General features: G+C 41.6%; 1 protein-coding gene across 4 annotated transcripts in view; it reads right to left on the reverse strand.

The window, feature by feature from the left end:
- Nucleotides 1-18,136, reverse strand: part of SLC24A4 (solute carrier family 24 member 4) — a 93,590-nt gene that overhangs the window by 10,611 nt on the left and 64,843 nt on the right. For all 4 annotated transcript variants that reach the window (XM_021292460.2, XM_065063633.1, XM_065063635.1 and 1 more), the window contains exons 11-12: nt 9,488-9,657; nt 7,375-7,519 (exon numbers count right to left, since the gene is read on the reverse strand). In XM_021292460.2, the coding sequence (XP_021148135.2) occupies nt 7,375-7,519; nt 9,488-9,657 (315 nt within the window). The remainder of the gene's footprint in view (nt 1-7,374; nt 7,520-9,487; nt 9,658-18,136) is intronic.

An 18,136-nucleotide genomic window follows, 5' to 3' on the forward strand; every position in this document is an offset into this window, starting at 1 on the left:
TTTTATAAGAATTTAATAATTTTTGCAGCAACCTCAATAAAGAGAGACTATTTCCTTAGGAAACAGATTACTTCATTCATTTTACCTGGCCCAGATGAATGTACAAACAATATGCAGCTTGAAAATTTTTTTATTTTAGTTCTTTTGAAAGTACTTCTAGTGCTGCTCTGTTGTTTTGGTTTTGACCATCACTCTAAAATAATCATTAAAATGATTTAGTGATACATTTGTTAAATTGTGGTATGGTTTTAGTTCATGACAAACTATTTTATGATTGTTGCTTAGCTCCCTAGTACATCTGTAAGGAATTATATTATCATCCTCATTAAAGCTACCATTTAATGCGTAGCTGTTTTGCAAAAACAGACTACTGGTCCCATTACAAGGCCTTAGGTCAGTTGTTTTAACAGCAGTACCAGCCACTCCTATGAGCCCTGGGTTTGAAGGCTCCTGTGGGAACCCACAGAGCTGAGTAAAGGTGTATTTTGCTTGTTGCACTCCCCCCAACAATGATGAAAGAATATTGCTTTACTACAGAAAGTAACACTGGTCTATATTCTGTTCACTTCAACCTACCGTAAAACAGAAAGATGAGGCTTTTTGCACTAAGTTATTTTGCCTACTTTATACAGACATTTTCCCATTTCTCCAGATATCTGGAAGCAAGGATGCCAAGTATTTCAGAGAGGTATCATTACACAAGAGCCTGATTACAACGTTTCTGAAAATGAAGTGGCAGCCCTACAACACAGCACCCTTTGCTGATTTTTCAGTGCATTCATTCCTAGGCTTGTCATTTTTCCAGATGTTATGCTTACAACAATTACTTTCACATACAGATAGTGTCCTGGTGAACACTATCTGGTCAATAACACACATCACAGCACTGAGAGGAAACAAATATTTCCTTAAGGCACCAAAGTGCCTTGTACAGGAAAAATGCTGTCCTATTCACAACATTCACAAAGATAGGAGAGAAGCTCGGTAGGAAAGTGTGAAACTACACCTTTGTTTCCACTCTGATCAGAAGTGTACACTTCAATTAAATCTCCTGATTGTCCCCATTTATTGTGTTTTGATTTGCAATTTACTGCATTTTAGTTTGCAACACAGAGCAGCCTTACATCACACCAAAGAGATTCCCTTGGCATAAAGCTGAACCAGAAGCACAAATTTAAAAGTGCTCCACGTACTAATGGGTGTTTAGTCCATGGACCCAAGCTAGTCTGAAACAGAACTTCAAACACATTCAGTGCAGACAGCCTACCTGTCCTAGTCAACAAGCTGCATAGAAAAAGCCTTTTTTGAATACAGACAGACTGGAATCTGGAACTTCACCATCAGGAGTCAAATCTAAGTTACTGCAGTTAGTGAAATTTGAGCGCTTGTCCACTCAGTGTTCCCTCTGGAAGGCAGCAGTCAAGCACAGAGCACCGCTCCACACATCAGCTGCTTCAGAACGTGCCTAAACCTTCACATGTGAAAGAAACATCTTGGAGATGGCAGTTAGTAGCTGATTGAACTAAAATAAACTGTAACGTTCCTGAAAAAAATGAATCCAGTTGGCACACAGGATTCTCATAACTGTATTGTTATGTAGTTGTATAAATCTCTAATTTAAGGTAACTTGAAATAACGTGAAAGGTTTTCTCTAATTTAAGTTTACCTGCAAAATGAGAAAGACTTCCTGGAGTTTATTCTTGTTTTCTTCTTTTCTGGGTTTTTTTTTGCTTTTGACAATGGCAAACTTAGAAGAAGAATAAGCCATATCCAGGCTGGCCTATGAAGATTACTGCTGCAGATTTTTTTGGCGTTCCACTTCATCATTTTTAAATGCCTCTTTTTATCTTTTTAAATCTCTCTACCATTTTTCATTAAAAAACCCAACCAACCAACTGACCGACTTTTTTTCCCCACAATGAAAAGTGATTACCTGTCCCCTTGGTCCTAATTAGGCTTTATATTTACCAAGATACATTTGCACCCACACATCATTACCAATATTAAATCAAATCTTGACCTGAAAATGTGCAACAGTAACATACACACCTCCACACTGGGAGCTTTGTAATAACCCAGACCATAAGTAAATTTCTGCTAGAAATCACTGTTGTTCAGAGTTGAGACTGACTGGAAAACTTTAGTATATGTAAATTAGCCAATGTGAAAGCCTAACTGATTTCTGAGCAAGTGCACTATCCAAAACACAACAGAGGAATACAAATTTTTGTCCCAAGTATGGGACTCAACATAGAAACAACTAAAATAGAGATTAAAAACTAAATGCATTGTGAATTTTCCATCAGAACTATTTTCCACTGAAAAATGCTTTTATTGCAAAAGAAATTTCTGAGAAAACAGCTTTCAATTTGCTGTTAGGAAAATTAACACAGCAGCTGCCTCTCCACCTTCTTGGAAAATCCTTATTGATTTCAGCTCTGCAGCTGTCCCCAGGAGCTGTGGGGGCAAGAGCCTCTCTGTGTTACCACAGTGTGTAAAAGGCGATCCGAGACGGCCCAGCCTTTGTCAGCCTTCCAAGTGGGCAGCTGACATATTAAAACACTTATATTGCAATTCTCCTGCAACAGAGCTTTGGAAACAATTCCTTTTTTTCTGTGGAAAATACCAAGGTTTTACTTCTCTTCCTCATCCAAAACAGACTATTTTCCAATCTACTGACACTTTTCTCGGAAGTTTCATTTTCTAGAATAAAAGTTCCAAATTCCAGACCATGAGATCTGTACAAAACAACTCTGATTTCTGTTTTCAGCCTGTGCCTTTATCACACTTTGCATATTTGGTTTTATTACAACAATTTTCTTTTAACGACACATTTTTGGTACAGTGGGAAAAAAGAATTAGCTCCAGTATGCAGAGACAAACTTTACTCTCAGAGTTACTGTAGGTTTACATAGGACAATATTCAACAAAAATAAAATGTAACTGAACAGACGTACTCCCCATATCTTGTTTGACTTGGCTGGATTTTGGCATGGTTTATTTTGTATGTTTTAACTTTGCTGTCTACTTTATAATTTTTTTAAGGGAGAACTGGGATTTACAGACTTCCTGAAGTCTCTCTTTGCCTTTTCACAACAAAGTGATGAGTTAGTAAATGAAATCCTTGCCCACTTCTTTTTCCAGTTTATCCTGTGCATCCTCTTCCAGAGAATACTCATTGCTCTTCTGGAGCACATTTCCTAGTTTAGTTTTCTACAAAAGGAGTCTCGCTCATGAGCTCCAAGAACACAATGCAAATCAAAATGCAGTACATGAGACAACAGAGAAATGTGCCTCAGAAGCACATTTGTGTTCTGAAATCAAATTCTAAGGCAGATATTATTACACGGACAATGGCAAGAGAAAGCTCTTCCAAAAAAACGTTTCAGAATACTACAGTTAGGTCCCGCCCTGAACTACTTTCTTGGAAGATCATCTCTCTTGCATCATCAAAGCAGCCTGGAAACCAGCTCTCTTCCTAACTCAGCCACCTAAATCGTATTTCCAAACTTAGGCAAAAGCACCATAAGCGAGGCCAAAAAGAGAGTCTGAGCACCAACTACGTAGAGGAATCAAAATTCACAATAAATTTTTAAATATTTTAGGAGCAGAAAGTCTGCTGGGTCCACTGGCGATCAAAGCATAAAGAAGTTCTGAGAGAAGATGGGGGCACTGCAGAGAAGCTAAAAGAACCACCGGCATCGATGTTTGCACAGACAGAAAACAGAGGTTTCTTCATGGAACTAAAGCTCAATTTTGAGGACATACAATTCCATAGTGGATATAACAAAGAGCTACAACATCCTGAGTGTTCAAGTGAGGTACATGGGCTCTGCTTTGTTCACTGTGCTTTCCAATAAAAGACAACATCAAATGAAGCTATTAGGAGCCAGGGTCAAAGCAAGTAAAAGGAGCCATGAAACTCCTTCCCAAAGGATGTTGTGGGTATTAAATATTTACAAAGATTTGATGACAATTAGACACACCCAGGAAGAAGAGAAATCCACTAAGTATTTTTAAATAGTCAGATATTACACCAAGTCCAGGAAGTTCCTTCAGCTGAAAACAGCTGAAATCCAACTTGTCCTGTCTCATTCTTCCCCAGGCTTCTTCATAAAGTCATGGTTGGAGTCAGAATATTGAGCAAGACAAACATTTGGTTTGACCCAATAGAAACATTTTTTACATTTTAGTAGATACTGTTAATTCCTTTTTGCTTCTATCCTACATGCTGTCTTCATATTTTGGATCTGTACAAAACTGGGCAGGATTGCTAATCTCCTTCATTGCCATCTCATTCTAGCCCTGGGAATTATTATTCTTATTTTAGCTAACACCATCACGACTTACATAAAGCACCCATGGTCCAATCCTGTAAGAGAAGGAGTTCTTCATTTCTGTGAAACCGGGAGGAGCTGAGAACATCGAGTATTTTAAAGGATCCTGAACATGTGACAGTGAATGGGATTTAAGCATCCATTAAGAGCTGTACCAAAGTGCTTTTCTGAGTCTGGGCTCTAAAAGACTACTGAGCTATGCAAGGGCTTTTACGCATCATTTTGTTGTCAACATATGCATGCTCAGTTTCATCCTGCTTTATTCTGATCTCTGGGTTTGTTTTTAAAGTTTAAGACCCGTTTCCAAACAACAGTAATCAAACCATAAAGTATCAAATGAGCCTTTCTCTCGGAAGATAATCATCATGGCCTAAAGGTCAGGTCAAGAAAATAATTCTTCTTTTAAAGAGAATGTTTCTTTCCACACAGAAACCAAAGGCAAAGTCTGGTTTGTATGACACCATATGTAGTTTCCATAAAAACTATGTGCTCTCTCCCATTTCAAGATGGGCCTGAACCACATCCTGGGGGTGAATCTCTCCGGATGTCTGACACGTGGGATCTAGGCTGGATGCTGTAGTTTGAGACTGTTTCCATGTAACAGTTTTATTCTCTATTTCTGTGTGCTAAAGCTCTACCATTTATTGCCGTGCATTGCCATTGATAAAGGATAAAACAGAACAACCAAAAAGCCTTACAGATGGCAAATGATTACTGGGAATCACTCAGAAATTATGTAATGCCTCAAACTTCACATATTTATTTCTGTTTCAGAAAAAACTTCTTGCAAAATGATCTAGGATATGCAATTTGAAGGAAAGAAACTCTAACCCCAAACTAGGCTAAAAAAAGGTGACACAGCACAGCAGAAAAAAAGGCTTGGGCAAATTCATAGCTATTTCTGTTGCATGTCTTAAAATACTGGCGTGAATTTTCTACTTCATACACTGCAAGCAATTGACTTAGGAAGTCCTATTGGAAAGTGAAAGCTTATTCTTCATAGAGCTTTTTATAGCACTGAAAGAATACATGAACTTCTGATCTTTAGACAGTATATGTGCCTTATTCTCAGCCTGAAAATATATCAAAAGAAAACCAGAGGGGATCCTGGGAAACTGTCTGCAAACTACCTTTTCCCTAAAGCCAGTTTTAAATGTCAGGATTTTTTTAGGCTACTGTTTGTGCCACAGTACTTCAACAACAACAACGTATGATGCTGGTTCTTTACATTTTCTCCAAAGTTACTAAAGTGGTACTTCTAAAAGCAAAAATGAAATAATTCTCCCTCAGAATATATCAGTTGAGCAATGAGAATCCAACCAAGAGATAATCATCTCCAGACAACAGAAGTAACAAAACCTAAAGATAACAATGAAGATTTTAAACAATCACTTTACCACTTTTATGCAACTCTTTGAGTTCATTTTGAACTTTTGCTCCAGTCCAGTATGAACGGTTTCATCACTGGTTACACTTTGGCTGGTTACACCTCAATTATCTTTAAAGACTTTCTCAAAAATGCAGAAAAACTGCATTTAAAAATGGCAAATGGCATAACTAATAACTCCTTAGTTCAAAGCATTTTTGTCTACTGTGAATGTCTCACACATTTAGGAAGCTCTACTCCAAAATCTATTTTTTATTCATAAAGAAATTGAGCCTTGAACAAATCCAAATATGGTCTCCAGGTAACGTGTGCCACATGTTACCATTTCTGCATTGTCCTGGAATGTAAGAAGAAATGCACGATTGCACTGCTCTAATTAAAACTTGAATCCAAAAACTTGTTAAAAATAACTCAGTTAAAAAACTTTTCCCAACATGTGCACTGAATCCTGCATTTTTAAGATGGGTTGGGGAGACATTTTTTTGTTTTTTTAGAGTTTATTACTGTTACTGTTATTATTTTTTATTTTGTTGCTTTTAACAACACGTTTATGTGCACAAGCATATTGCTGACTTGGATCCACTTATTTCATCATACAATAGAAACACTTGCTTCATTATCTCACTGATTATATCAGGACCCCCCCCATGGGCCTGTTTTCAGTGAATCAGTTTGCTTGCATTCTTCACCCCCAACGCAAGTCTGTAACTGCTGACTGCAAGAAGATGCTGTAAGACACACACAACGCAGTAACACATAAAAATATAGTTAATGCAGCCTTCACATTGCATGCTTCAATGTTTGTTCAGTCACAAACACCTCTTCTAAAATGGTAGCAACCGAAGCAATGCAATCTCTACGAAACTAGAATCATATACAACATGGAAAACTCTTTCTTCTTTTTCATTGCATGTGGTATCCATTTATGCCAAGTAATATTTGTGTTGCACAGTAACTGTGTGACAGATGACTGCTGACTACATGTCTGCGAGGGGTGATCCAATCTCTGCTGTCTAATCTCCAAAGCACTTGGGGGAGAGTCAACCTGCAAATGTGCTAAGGGCACCAACATAACAAAGTTGGTTACATATAGCCCTTCACACCAAGAGTTTCCAAAACATTTCAAAACGTGAATATTATTACATACTGCTATGCTAAGAATATTAAATACTGTCAAAGATATCAAACAATCTTTCTCCCCTGAAACCTTTCTTCCTTTTAATTCAAGACGCCTCCCCCACAATCACTAAATCAAGTTATTACATATTTACGCACCTATCTGCCTCTGGCCTAGCAATCTCCAGCAGGCCATTATTAACTGCTGACTTCAAAATTACTACCCATGCAGCACTCATTGAGGTAGTGCGACATGTTTTTTAATATGGATCTGCCTTGCCTGCTTTCCTTTTGTTTCTGCTACACCAGCTCTTCTACTGTTATTGCGCATGATGGCTGGAAAACACTTTTCTAAGATCTGCTTTTAGCCACACGGCCTCCAGCTCAGTTATACTGTCATCAAATCCAGCCCTCAGACACTCAATCCCCTTCCTCCTTTCTCCTCATGTATGTTGTCCTTTCTTACAACCCAGTCTTTGGCATTTTAATTATTTTCTGTTTCCTTACTATAAACATCTGGAAAATAGGCCTTACCTGGCACTGAAAAGGGAGATAGATTGTTGTGTTCATATTCCTCCTCTTGGTTCACCACAGGGATGTTCCCATTTTCAATATTCTGCTGTCTCCCATTCTGAAGTGGTTTGCTTGAGCCATTGGCAGTCCGGATTAACCGTTGACGCTGCACAGTATCAAAGACAACACTGCCATAGTTTGGAAAATATCGACTTTGTTAAATCTGCGTCTGTTTTTTGCTGTCTGTTCAGCCCCTGTCACGTGAGCCGTGATGTTCCTCCACAATGCCTTCCTTCTAGTCAGTAACAAACAAATCTGTCTGTGGCTTACCTGTCTTCACCGTGCTAGTGTTGACCATTCACCTCAAAATTACTGGCAGGAGTCTTTCAAGCCATGATGGAGAAAACTGTCATATCTCTTCTTCCGCACTGTGTTTTAATGAGTGTGGTTATTCTGAAGCACTTCTCATTCAATAGTTCCCTCTCAAACCAGCAACACCACCATAATCTAGTGGTAACACTCAAGACATTTCCTCGCTATTAAGAGGTGGCTTATAAATCACCCAGGATCTCTCCTGCTCAGGTCCAACTCTTCTCCCTCACTCTTATCCTCATTCCTTGAGGTAAATATAAAGGTCCTACTTCTCATTTCAAAAGCACAACTAACTCCTTTTGCCCTTGTCCAAGAGTATACTTTCATGAAGCTCGTAATTGCCCCAGCAGACGTATATAAGATTGCTACAGTTCCAGCACATAGTACAACAATTAGAGATAGGTTTTAAATGTCAGTATATATACCCGCTAATACACTGGAGAATGCAAGATGTAAAAGTAATTTCCCGTGCTTATAAAAAACCAAATATTTTTAGTTTCTTATATGGGATAACACAGGGCTGTTAAGAATTGTCTTTTTCATGACAAGTTGTTGCAACTTCCTAAAAAGTGCTCTGAAATGCCTTGAGAAAATAAAGTAACTACACAACATCCAAAAAAATTTCTGCAACTGAAATTAATACACTGTGATGAAAAACAGAGAAAACTCATATCTGAATACTTTACAAAATTTTTGCAGTGAGAATACAAAGAACATAGATCCAAAATGCTCTGGTTTAGATAATGTTTTTCACAGATGTTGAATGAGTGAGTATTAGCTCTGTGCACATAGCCATGAAGAATTTTTACTGATCGTTTAATTGCCTTCAACGCAGAACTTTTACAGAGTCGACTGCTGTTGTGGGCTCTATCTGATCCTCTGCTCTTGACTGTATGCTACCAAGCTCACTGTCTAATGAACATCACACTGTTTTAGCATTATATTGGACTTCTGTTACAAATATATTAGTGCTGCTTTCCTTCCTTGGGGTGCTCATAATGCTGGGTAGCCACATGAACTGTGTTAAAATGTCCAAATTCTAGGAACTTGCTAAAACTAATTTATTTGCCAGAGTGAAAACCTCTCATATTTGACACCATAGGGAGCAAAGGACAAAATCCTGCCTTCATAGAGGCCAAGGCTGGCAGGGCAAAGATTTCACCCCAAGTGCTTCATACAAGCTCAGGACAGCATCACTTGGCCAGTCCTGTCACTGCAGCTGCAGTGTATGAAATAAACAATATACAGAGGTGACAATGTATCAAGCAAGATTTAACCGAAACTGTCCAGAGCAAATCACCCTCATGAAAACATTTTTGTCCATTTTCATTTTGCGCTGAGGATTACACTGAAGACTAAAGAGATTGGCAAATATCTGATGTGATCCTGATGTGCTGCTAGTGTAAGAGCAGTTCTTAGAGATTTTTGGTTGCCCTCTCCATTACCATTTTTTAGCCTGACCACTTTTGTAATGATCAAAACCAATTCTTCTGCTTCAGATAGAATCCCAGTGTGCACAAATACACACACACACATACGTATTGGAACAAACATCTTCTGACAGGGAGATAATGGAGTCACTCCTTGCCTCCAATTAAGACAGGCAGCATCACCAACTGGGAACCCATGTTCAAACCTGCTGTGACACAGTTGCTAGAGGAAGACCATCCCTAGGAGCATGGGAGAATCTGAATTCCAACATCACTATGAGCACAGTCTCACTATGTCTCACAGTCATTTATTGTTTTCTTAATAAACCTACCTCATTAATGATTATTCGGCTTGCCATCCGCAGTCTGGTTCGTGGGCCAAATCTACTTGTAATCATCAACCGTAATCCAGCTTCAGGGAACCCGTACTTTGGGGGACTCGAGCAGATGATCTCATCCACCATCACAACACTGTTTTGGCCATACTGCTGCATCCCCTTCACTAATGATCACAATGGACAGAGTTAGTTGTGTAATTGATCTTACCATGCTTCCCATCACCTGGAGTCATTCTTTTCAAGCTCAGGTGGGAGTAATATTCATCTGAATGCTTGAATTTACAAGTGACTTTCTTGTAACAATTTTGCAGCTGGTGAGTCTGCTCATCAGTTGCGCACTTCATTTAGGTCACGTGCTAAATAGGGATTTCACTCTGCCAAGGTAGCCACTCTTAAAATGAGTGTGAGTGGTTTTTACTCAGCCATTCGTGCCGTAGTACTGGTTTTCTTGCTTATGTCCCACTATGGTTTTGTAAACCTCCTCTAAAAGCACCTGCCCTGTGGCAGCGTAGACAGTGCTCCTGACACCTGTAAAGTTATGCCCCTGGATCAAGGCACTGCACATCCAGAAGTCCCTAATGTGCTCACTCCTTCTGGAAATCTTCACTTTACCATCACAGAATATTTTTAATATCTCTAACATGACAAGATTTGAAAAGATGGAAAACAACAATTGTCAAGAACAAATACATGTTATAAGTAAGCCTTTGTTAATATAAAGGAAGTTGTACCAAGGTTAAGAGTTTGGTTCTACTGTGTTAAGAACACAGAGAGACTAAATTATACTGGAAATCAACACAAGTACAGGCAAGGATTTTCAGAGCTCAACAACAAACCAATATTCTCACAAATGCTACAGACTACACATAGCAAGCAGAGCAAGGCTCAGCAGACAGGAGACATACCCATGTGGTGTTAGAAAGCAGGGCAAGAAATATGCATATGACTTTAATAAATATTAATTATTACATGTAATAATATGTACAGAAAAAAACCCAACAAAATTCTTTGCTGCTTGTTTTTTGCTTTGCCTAGCTTGGCTTTACCCTCCCACTCCCCTTTTGCATCAGGTTACTTACATTAAGAAGAGGAAGATAATTTAGAAAACAGGAGTGAAAGATAACTATTAGTGCATGGTTCCAGTCAGAAAGCAAAGGAAATCTAAGAAAACATTCCACTCAAACAAAGGAATTAAAAAGGACCTGTTCTAAACGCACAGAAAACTTTTTTTTTTGTATTGTTACAGTCTTGAACTATTTTTGGTTTTCATGAAGAAGACTGGATCCCTGCATGCATGTAAATCACATCATGCAATAAATGCTTTGCTGTCTGAAGCATCTTCTAACATATCTGAAGTTGAAGAAATATATCCTTCCATTATCATTCAACAAGAAAAATGTAGCAAGCCTGTGAATCACCAGAAAGCAGCTGTATCTCTTACCCTTTAGCATTTGAGTGTCTTGCTTTGTTTCACTAAAATGAGTTTTCAGTGAGTACACTGGGGTCACCTGAAGTATCATAAAGAGATCTTTGATTTCACACAGAAATATGCCCTACTCAAAGAATCCACTCTGTAGTCTTGTCTGGCAGCTTAATATCTCTAATGGAGAATAGAACTAATAGTAATTTTGCATTTGATAAGCATTAAGGAGCAATTAACCTCCCCCTGCCCAACATCTAAACCAAATTAACCTTGCTGAGTAGTGCAGTAAGTAAGGAGCACATCCACTCAAACGACTCTTAAGAGTGAGCAGCTTTTTTGTGCAGGACTATACAGCCAGACAAGCTTCCTACGAACCAGTCCTCACAGAAGTGGCTACCAAGGAACCAGTTCTCACAGAAGAGGACTTAACCACAGTAGCTTAACATTTGCTTTAGTTAGACAGAGAAAAACAAAACAAAACAAACAACAACAAGAAAAAACAACCCCAAAAACAAAACAACTCCCGAAACAACAACAAAAACCAACACCAAACCAACGTTTGACAGCAATCGTGGTAAGGCAAAAGGCCAGATATCTTTTTAACAGCCTCAGCAGATTAACTGCTCTCACATGAGTTTCTGCAGTGAAGTCTCCAAAGCGCTTCTTTATCTTAGAGTGTCACGTGGGTTGGACTAGATGGTCTTCAGAGGTCCCTTCCAACCCCAACCATTCTGTGATTCTGTGCAAACATGGAAGAACTGCAGTTGCTCTGGAACTGTTCCTTAGATGTTTCTTAGAGCACTAAGGATAGTGACCAAACATACCCAGCTTTGATGAAATACCATGATAAAACACTCAGCAGTAATGTAGAACGCATCACTATAAAAAAATATATATTTAACTAACTACAGCTGTTTTGACTTACTGCAGTATATTGAGCTTTCATTTTCGTAACAGCTCTTCATTTTCAATCCCTGTGCCCACAAATATACATATCTTGGTCCCATATGGTACAAACAGGCTCCACCTAAAAATCGCAAAAGTAGTTTCCACAAATGTGGCACAGAGAAAAGCCTTTTTTGCTTCTCCTTTGTGATACTCCTTCGAAAAATATATTCTCAGCATGGCTTTTCCTTTTAACCAACTATGTAAACTTCCTTCTCACCATGAAGGGTCATCACCAACAAGGCTGTCAAAATCAACAGAAACCTTCTTGTTGACTTGACTCCTGATCAGGCCCTCAGAAACCCATTTTTTTCTAGAGTTGCTGGTTTTAGGCAGAAATCAAACCATACCACCTGGCAGAAATTTGGGTCAACATAATAAAATACAAGAGCAGTTAGCCATATGTTTGTACTATTAAATAGGAGCACTATTCACAAAGTACAAATATTTCACCTTTATTATCTCTGTATGTAGAGCTCACCCTTGAATTTATCTTATGGTAAAAGCTTTCATTTTCTCTCTGAAACTTCAGTAACGGAAGCTTTTATATTGTAACACTGAAAGCTCTTAAAAGTAATAAAACTTACAAGTGTAAGAGAGAGCTGTGCAGCATGTGAAACCCGCTTTTATCTGTGCCTTGATCAACAGAATAACCATCCCTGGTAGGAAGAAAGTTCCTCACCCAAAGCAAATGTTATTTTTGCGCAAGTAATCAGACTTTCCTCCTGGGGAAAATCAGATTAAGGTTAAACCTACACCTTGGTGAAGCCAAGGGAGGTTGCTAACCACTAGCTGGAGGTAAGGCAGAGGTCAGCTCTAGCGCTCTCCCTGCTGGTAGCAGTGCTCCTGTTCACAGTATCACAGTATCACAGTATGTTTGGGATTGGAAGGGACCTCAAAAGATCATCTAGTCCAATCCCCCTGCTGGAGCAGGAACACCTACATGAGGTTATACAGGAAAGCATCCAGGCGGGTTTTGAATGTCTCCAGAGAAGGAGACTCCACAACCTCCCTGGGCAGCCTGTTCCAGTGTTCTGTCACCCTCACTGAGAAGAAGTTTTTTCTCAAATTTAAGCGGAACCTCTCGTGTTCCAGCTTGATCCCATTACCCCTTGTCCTATCATTGTTTGCCACCGAGAAGAGCCTGGCTCCATCCTCATGGCACTCACCCTTTATATATTTATAAACATTAATAAGGTCACCCCTTAGTCTCCTCTTCTCCAAACTAAAGAGACCCAGCTCCCTCAGCCTTTCTTCATAAGGGAGATGCTCCACTCCCTTAATCATCTTTGTTGCCCTACGCTGGACCCTCTCCAGCAGTTCCCTGTCCTTCTGGAACTGAGGGGCCCAGAACTGGACACAATATTCCAGATGGGGTCTCACCAGGGCAGAGTAGAGGGGAAGGAGGACCTCTCTCGATCTACTAGCCACCCTCCTTGTAATACACCCCAGGATGCCACTGGCCTTCCTGGCCACAAGGGCACAGTGCTGGCTCATGGTCATCCTGTTGTCCACCAGGACCCCCAGGTCCATTTCCCCTACACTGCTCTCTAATGTGTAATTTCCCAACCTATACTGGAACCTGGGGTTGTTCCTGCCCAGATGCAGGACTCTACACTTTCCCTTGTTAAATTCCATCAGGTTATTTCCTGCCCAACTCTCCAGCCTGTCCAGGTCCCGCTGGATGGCAGCACAGCCTTCTGGCATGTCAGCCACCCCTCCCAGCTTAGTGTCATCAGCAAACTTGCTGATAGTACACTCTATTCCCTCGTCTAAATCGTTAATGAATATATTGAATAATATTGGCCCCAATACTGACCCCTGAGGCACTCCACTAGATACTGGCCTCCAACTAGACTCCGCACCATTGACTACCACTCTCTGGCTTCTCTCCTTAAGCCAGTTTGCAACCCACCTCACTACTCTATTGTCTACACCACACCTCCTCAACTTAGCTGTGAGGATGCTGTGGGAGACTGTGTCAAAGGCTTTACTGAAGTCAAGGTAGATCACATCCACTGCTCTGCCATCATCCATCCACCTTGTTACATTCTCATAAAAGGCTATGAGGTTGGTCAAGCATGACTTACCCTTGTTAAAGTCATGCTGACTGCCCCTAATAACCCTCTTATCCTTGATATGCCTTGAGATGGCACCAAGGATAAGCTGTTCCATTACTTTCCCAGGGACAGAGGTGAGGCTGACCGGTCTATAATTACCCGGGTCCTCCTTCTTGCCCTTTTTGAAGACTGGAGTGACATTTGCTTTCCTCCAATCCTCGGGCACCTCCCCCGTTTCCCAAGATTTGGCAAAGATGATGGAGAGCAGTCCAGCAATGACTTCAGCCAGCTCCCTCAGCACCCGCGGATGCATCCCATCTGGACCCACGGATTTATGGATGTCCAGACTATTTAATTGCTCCCTAACCCAGTCCTCATCAACTAAAGCAAACTCCTCCATTGACCTGGCTTCATCCGGGGTCTCAGTGGTACAGGGCTCCCCAGGACAGCCTCCAGCAGAGTAGACAGAGACAAAGAAGGCATTCAGTAATTCTGCCTTCTCTGTATCTTCTGCCACCAGGGCACCCACCCCGTTCACCAGTGGGCCTACATTGCCTCTGGTATTAGTTTTATCTGCTATGTATTTGTAAAAGTTCTTTTTGCTGTCCTTGACCCCTCTCGCCAGCTGTAATTCTAAGGAGGCCTTGGCTATCCTAGCTGCCTTCCTACATCCTCTAACAGCAGCCTTATATTCTTCCCAAGTGGCCAGCCCCTGCTTCCATGACCTGTAAACTCTCCTCTTCTGCTTGAGCATACCCAACAGATCCCTATTCAACCACACAGGCCTCCTGGCTCCCTTCCTTGACTTTCTTCATGTGGGGATGCTCTGATCCTGAGCGTGGAAGAAGCAATCTCTGAATGCAATCCAGCTATCTTGGGCCCCTTTTCCTTCAAGCAGTCTTGCCCATGGGATTTCCCCCAGCAATTGCTTGAAAAGGCCAAAGTTAGCCCTGCTAAAGTTCAGGGTTGCAATTCTACTTGCTATTCTGTTCCTGCCACACAAGATGCTGAACTCCACCATCACGTGGTCACTGCAACCCAGGCAGCCCTCAACCTTTACTGCTTCGACCAGACCCTCCTTGTTAGTGAAGATGAGATCCAGCAGTGCACCTCTCCTAGTTGGCTCCTCCACCATCTGCATGAGGAAGTTATCATCAATGCCCTGGAGGAACCTCCTGGACTGTGGCTGGCTGGCTGAATGGTCCTTCCAGCAAACATCAGGGAAGTTAAAATCACCCACAACAACCAGGGCCTGTGACTCTGAGGCCACTCTCAACTGTCCATAGAAGGCCTCATCAACTTCCTCAGCCTGATCTGGTGGCCTGTAACAGACGCCCACAACAGTGTCACCCCTGCCAGCCTGCCCCTTGATCCTGACCCATACACTCTCAACTCGCTCGTCATCCACCCCTGGGCAGAATTTAGTACATTGTAGTTGCTCTCTCACATAGAGAGCAACTCCACCACCACGCCTGGCTGGCCTGTCTTTCCTGAAAAGGGCATAGCCATCCATGACCACATTCCAGTCATGTGAACTGTCCCACCATGTTTCCGTAATTGCCACCAGATCATAATCTCCCGACCGAACATAGGATTCTAACTCCTCCTGCTTATTCCCCATGCTGCGTGCATTGGTGTACAGGCATTTCAGGGAGCGAGCAGAGCACACCAGTTTCTCCCTAGGGGCATAGGAGGCCACCCGGTCCTCATCAGTTTTAGAATGCTGCCCCACTGGGACAAGCCCAGCTACAACCCCATCCCCCTTCGAGCCTAGTTTAAAGCTCTCCAAATGAGCCCAGCTAATTCCTGCCCCAGCATCCTTTTGCCCCTGCGAGATAAACCTTTCCCGCTTGACACTGTCCAGACTGGTGACTTATAAAACCAACCATTATCAAAAAATCCAAAGCCCTGCCTGTAGCACCAGTCTTGGAGCAAACCATTAAGAGACTGAATTTTCCTATTCCATCCCACATCGTCCCTTGAAGATGGAAAGAGTGAAGAGAAGATCACTTGAGCCCCTGAGTCTTTCACCATCCTTCCCAAGACCTTGAAATCGTTCTTCATTCCTGAGAGCTGCTGCTGGGGAAGGGGCAGCTCAGCTTGGGAAGCCAAGCCCAGTGCCAACAAGCAGCGAGTCACTGATGGTTGTGGCAGTTGCACACCCCCTGAGATCTGGAGCCTTCAATGGGGCAGTTGATGACTCTTTTAGCACCTTTTGTGCCCCACTGTGCCTGTCTCCACATATAAACCTAGGGTGGTACCAAAGTGTTGATAGTCACATCTGCCCATACCCCAGGGCAGGGTGACTTCACCTCTACCAGCTGGTGGGGCAGGAGGGGTACCACCCTCGGTCAATTGACCGGGTCCTTAACAGGACCCTAAGTCAATTGACAGGGTCTTTAGCAGAGGAGGTGCCCAGAGTAGCTGCAAAGCTTCTGGACCATGTTGTAATGCCCATAGCCAGATCTGACCAGACTATAAAACGGGGTTCCCCCGAAGGCCCCCTTTGTAGTGGTCTTTTTGGAGCAGAGAGTCTGTGAGCTGGAGCCCTCTCCTTAGACTGGGACACTGTCTAAGGAGACTTCCCGGGATTGAGAGTGCCTCAACTCCTCGTTCGGGTGAGTGGTGATTTACTGGATACGTCCTTGAATGAGTCCTTGCCTAACTAGGCAAGTGTGAGTCCTTGCCTAACCCAGGTGAGTGATTATTTCTTGTGGGTACCCTGGAGTCAGAGGTTTTATTTCTTGTGAGTGTGTGCATGCACAATGTGGATCCTCATTATTCTTATTTTGCTGTACCCCAATAATCGCCTCAACTAATATTCAAACCTGTATTTTATGTTGTTGGAGTGCTAACTAATTGTATAAACCCTGTTTCTATTCCATTTATTGGCTGCACTTTTCCGGACAGAATAAAGTCTGTTTTGGACCTTGCTGTCTGCCTAAAACTGATTTTGGGGTGCCTCTGTGACAACAGGTCATGACATATTTTGACTCAACAAGAGGGAGATGCAACAGGCAGCCATGTGATGGTTTCCTAGGACAGCTTTTTGACACATGAAGCACTCATCTAACAAAGCAGCTAGGCTAACCCTGCCATCCTCCTCTCCCATTGCTCACTCCAAACCCTGTCACCTCCTTAATCTCTTTTTCGTGTCCTCTCTCATCCCAAGTAGGTTCACCTGTGATAATATCTACACTCTCACACTCTGGACAAAGGTCGCTCCAATGCAGCATGTAGTTGTGTAATGGGTGCTGGAGAAGGCAAAAGGAATTTGACTGAAACTGCAGTCTCAGTGCATGTTTGAGGGAAATTAGAGAAGTCTGCTGTGGACAGTTGCTAGTGGAGACACCGCTCTCATGAATCCAGGTTTTTATTAGCTTTCTCGCTCCTTTTCCTAAAAGTTCTGCATGTTCTTCACAAGGATTAAATAATCTTCACATTTCCTGAAAAGGAAACAGGTGGACAGGCAAGCACTTTGTGCCATCATCCCTTACCACACAGTGGACAGAGAGGAGAGCATGCAGGGAAATGACCTCAGAACCCAGCAAATGCCTCGGAAGTAAAAACTCCTAATATCTGTGTTCTTTCACTAGATCACCCTTTTCCTGTGTCGTCACTTGAATACCTAAGTAACGACCGCCTTAGGAGGTATCCTCTGAACCCTGTATGCACACACCTCCACATCCAGGTGACAGACTCCACTATATCATAATCAGTGTTCACAAAAGTTCATTGTAAAATGCAGTCAAAGTATTTCAAATACATCTTCATTTAATTATCCTACAATATCCTATGAGAAGTAATTTCAAATCTGTATTAAACTATTGCCTAAACACCATATCTGAGACCAGAGTATCAGTGTGCTGTCATTGTATAAACCTGTAGTAAGTGACAGTACCTACAGCTTGAAGAGATCCCAAGTCTAAACACTAAAAGCAGAAAAGAGCGGATTCTCTGAGTCTGCTCTAAATTCCTGTTTGCCACTATTTGTTATTACATGAGGACCCTTCCAAATGCTACCTACATTGCTGCTGAACTCAGCCTTCTGGAATGGGAGATGTCTGCAAAGAACAAAGCAAGGAGACCTCACTCATTAAGAGTATCCCAAGAGCTCACTAAATTATATGGATTTTGCTTTGAAGGTAGGAATGGTTTTTGGTCTACAGAAAGAAGAGGGAATGGAAGAGGGATAAGAGAACGATAAAAACAGGC

Source organism: Columba livia, chromosome 5 (genome assembly GCF_036013475.1).
Source record: "Columba livia isolate bColLiv1 breed racing homer chromosome 5, bColLiv1.pat.W.v2, whole genome shotgun sequence".
NCBI lineage: Eukaryota > Metazoa > Chordata > Aves > Columbiformes > Columbidae > Columba > Columba livia.